Source organism: Etheostoma cragini, chromosome 14 (genome assembly GCF_013103735.1).
Source record: "Etheostoma cragini isolate CJK2018 chromosome 14, CSU_Ecrag_1.0, whole genome shotgun sequence".
NCBI classification, from domain to species: Eukaryota; Metazoa; Chordata; class Actinopteri; order Perciformes; family Percidae; genus Etheostoma; species Etheostoma cragini.
The window spans coordinates 24062170-24065165 of record NC_048420.1 but is presented as its reverse complement, the minus strand read 5'-3'; the positions used below and the strand labels follow the sequence as shown (position 1 = coordinate 24065165).

Below are 2996 nucleotides of genomic sequence, written 5' to 3'. Positions count from 1 at the left end.
TCTACAGTACTAGATACTTCTCTACAGTACTAGATATGTCTCTACAGTACTAGATACTTCTCTACAGTACTAGATACTTCTCTACAGTACTAGATACTACTTCTCTCTCCATTTGAAGCAGCCGTGCGGTGTTTCTTACCGACACATTTCTCGGCCAGCTCGTCCAGGAAGTCTTCCGACGGACGCGGTTTCCACCGCCTGGTGTGGATTCTCAGGATCTCTTTACGGGACTGGAACACAACCGGGAGAAAACAGCTGTTCACACGCCGTGTACACGCACAAACACGAGTCTCGCGCCAAAATGACAATAAAATGAAAACATAGAAAAAAAGAAAAGATCAAACAGGAAAGGGTTTTACCGAGAATTACAGTTCAAAAGCGTTGGGAAAATAAAGCGAGAATGAATGAATCTCTCACAGCCGAACCAACCTGGACTAGCAGCGTGTCTTCCTCGTTTTAAAGCCAGAGTATTCGAGTAAATGACGCGACCCTACGAGCTGACCGAAGATAAGAACATTCAGACTCTAATTTTAAGCATTAAAGGGTAAGTACCCTTTTTTTAACCCTATGTTCCTATGTTTTTGTGTCTGAGTGACTGATGGGAACAACAACCTCTGACATTGGTCTGGCGTTAACCCGTTTGTGCCGGATGCTTCGCGCCGACACGTTACATCTACCGCCGGTTACTGCGTTGCGCAAAGGATCATCCAGCACTTCATCATCATCATCATCATCATCATCATCATCTCCCACGTCCTCCCTCCCAAACTCCTCACTATCTTCCACCTCAACGTCCCTGCCCTCGCTGTCTAACTCCTCCTCCGTCGGAGACATTTTCTCGCTCGTCTCTCAAACATTCATAAACAAACGCACCTGTGCGTCTGGTTGATTGACGTGTTTTTCAGCAAACCGCGGTACATTTTGGTGGTCACGTGGCTTTAAATAGCCAACAAGACCCGCCTCCTGTGCATTTGAACCAATGACGGTGCGTTCTCTGCTGCACGCGTCATGAAAAGACGGCGAATACAGAATGCTGCGCCACGCAGCAGCCGGCAGGAGGCTCAGAGTTGGCCATGCAGTAACAGGCGGTAGATGTGATGTGTCGGCTCGAAGCATCCGGCACAAACGTGTTAAGAGAGATCGCAGCAGTCGGCAGCGGAGAAACAAGCTTCGATGGAAGTCAATAGGACAACAGTCCAGCTTGTATTTACCTTCCCTAAGGTGCTCGTTTTGCTGCTGACAGACTCAGATTATCATTAAGTGTCTGACAACATCATGGAGAGGATTTCTAAGGAGGGCGACCTTTCTGTTAAAGAGTAAAATCTTTTTTTTAAAACATAAAAACATCTACAAAATTGCATTTGCTAAATCCACCAGACTCCATGTAAATAAACAGTAATTTTATCATCGTAAAATACACTTCATTCAAAGTGCAAAGAAACATAATTAAACTGTGAGAAGCAGTTTTGGGGGTCGTCTTTCCACTTAACCGACCATCTCAACTCTAGTTTTGGTTGAAATAAACACAGTCTCGCGATTTAAATGTGAAAACACGTCGGCTCTATACGCGCTTAAAGTATTGTTTTTTTTAATGGAGTCTGGTGGGTTCAGTGCTAGCATCTTCAGAGCTATTTCTGGTTAAACAGAAAGGTCTCAAAGAGACTTTAAAAAAGCCTCTCGTTGTAAGGATCCTTTCTATAATGTTGTCAGACACTTAGAGTAATAATCTGAGCCTTTTAGCAACACAAACAGCACTGTTAGTGAACCAAATTGACGACGCAGACCCTTAAAATGCACATTGCAGTCCGCTCTGTGGCCGCCGGTGTTAATAATGGACCAATTTCAAAGATTTTTGTTCCTATCAGTAACTTACAGAGAAAGACATAAGAAAAAGGGTCGTTCACCTTTAAGTGAAAACATGTTGTTTATGTACGCTGGATTTGGGATGGATCTGTAAACAAACCAACATGATAACAAGCGCTACTGAATGTGTACATGAGCTCATGAATTACAAGGTGCAGACATCATGAGACCCATGGAAAGGGCGTCACCTCTCGGTCAGGCAGCCCGAAGAGGAACTCCCTGTCGAAGCGCCCGGGCCGTCGCAGCGCCGGGTCGATGGAGTCCAGGCGGTTCGTCGCTCCGATGACGACGACCTCGCCTCGGCTGTCCAACCCGTCCATCAGAGCCAGGAGCGTCGACACGATGGAGCTGCAGGACGGACATGAAGACAAGAGACAAGGAAATGAAATCCACTCCTCCTACTCTACGCCTTCATAATGGCCGATTAGGCAGTCTGTGCAACAGCTGATCCAGGTTCAAAGAGAATCTCACTGAAATCTCCTTAACGCTCCTGTTGACCCATTTTTAAAAAAATGTCTACATCAGAAATTGCCAAAAATGAACATGGATGGTTCCATTTGATGCTCTTCTCAAGCATAATGAAGGATTCAATTTTATAGCATATTTCTGCTTTTGAAACTCAAAAATGAGGTTCATTGACCATGAAACTTCCTGGAAGATGGTTTATTCTTTAAATTCTCGCTATCAGGATAACCCCTTGAGATGTACCATCTCGTTTTCGAGGGGGTCCATATGAGAATGTAAACGTTATGATGGTGTGCTTCCGCCTGCAACTAATATCAATAATAATAATATTAATAATACTAGTGGTAAACATAACACTGGCTGCCGCTGATTTGAGTGGAAATGGCCTTTCTATTTGTTTTATTTCTATGTTCAGGAACTATTTCTGAGTTGGTTTGCTCTGACCTGTGTATCTGGTCCTGTCTGCTGGACCGGACCGGAGCCAGGCCGTCGATCTCGTCAAAGAAGATGATGGACGGACGCATCTGATACGCCTGGAGAAAGAGAGACACACACACACACACACACACACACACACACACGCACACACACGCACACACACACACGCACGCACGCACGCACGCACGCACACACACGCACGCACACACACGCACGCACACACACGCACG

At 45.4% G+C, this 2996-nt stretch overlaps 1 protein-coding gene across 1 annotated transcript in view; it reads right to left on the bottom strand.

The window, feature by feature from the left end:
- Positions 1-2996, bottom strand: part of LOC117957214 (ATPase family AAA domain-containing protein 2-like) — a 22821-nt gene that overhangs the window by 11788 nt on the left and 8037 nt on the right. Inside the window, exons 10-12 of the mRNA XM_034892811.1 lie at positions 2773-2985; positions 2052-2211; positions 140-230 (exon numbers count right to left, since the gene is read on the bottom strand). Coding sequence (XP_034748702.1) covers positions 140-230; positions 2052-2211; positions 2773-2985 — 464 coding nt within the window. The remainder of the gene's footprint in view (positions 1-139; positions 231-2051; positions 2212-2772; positions 2986-2996) is intronic.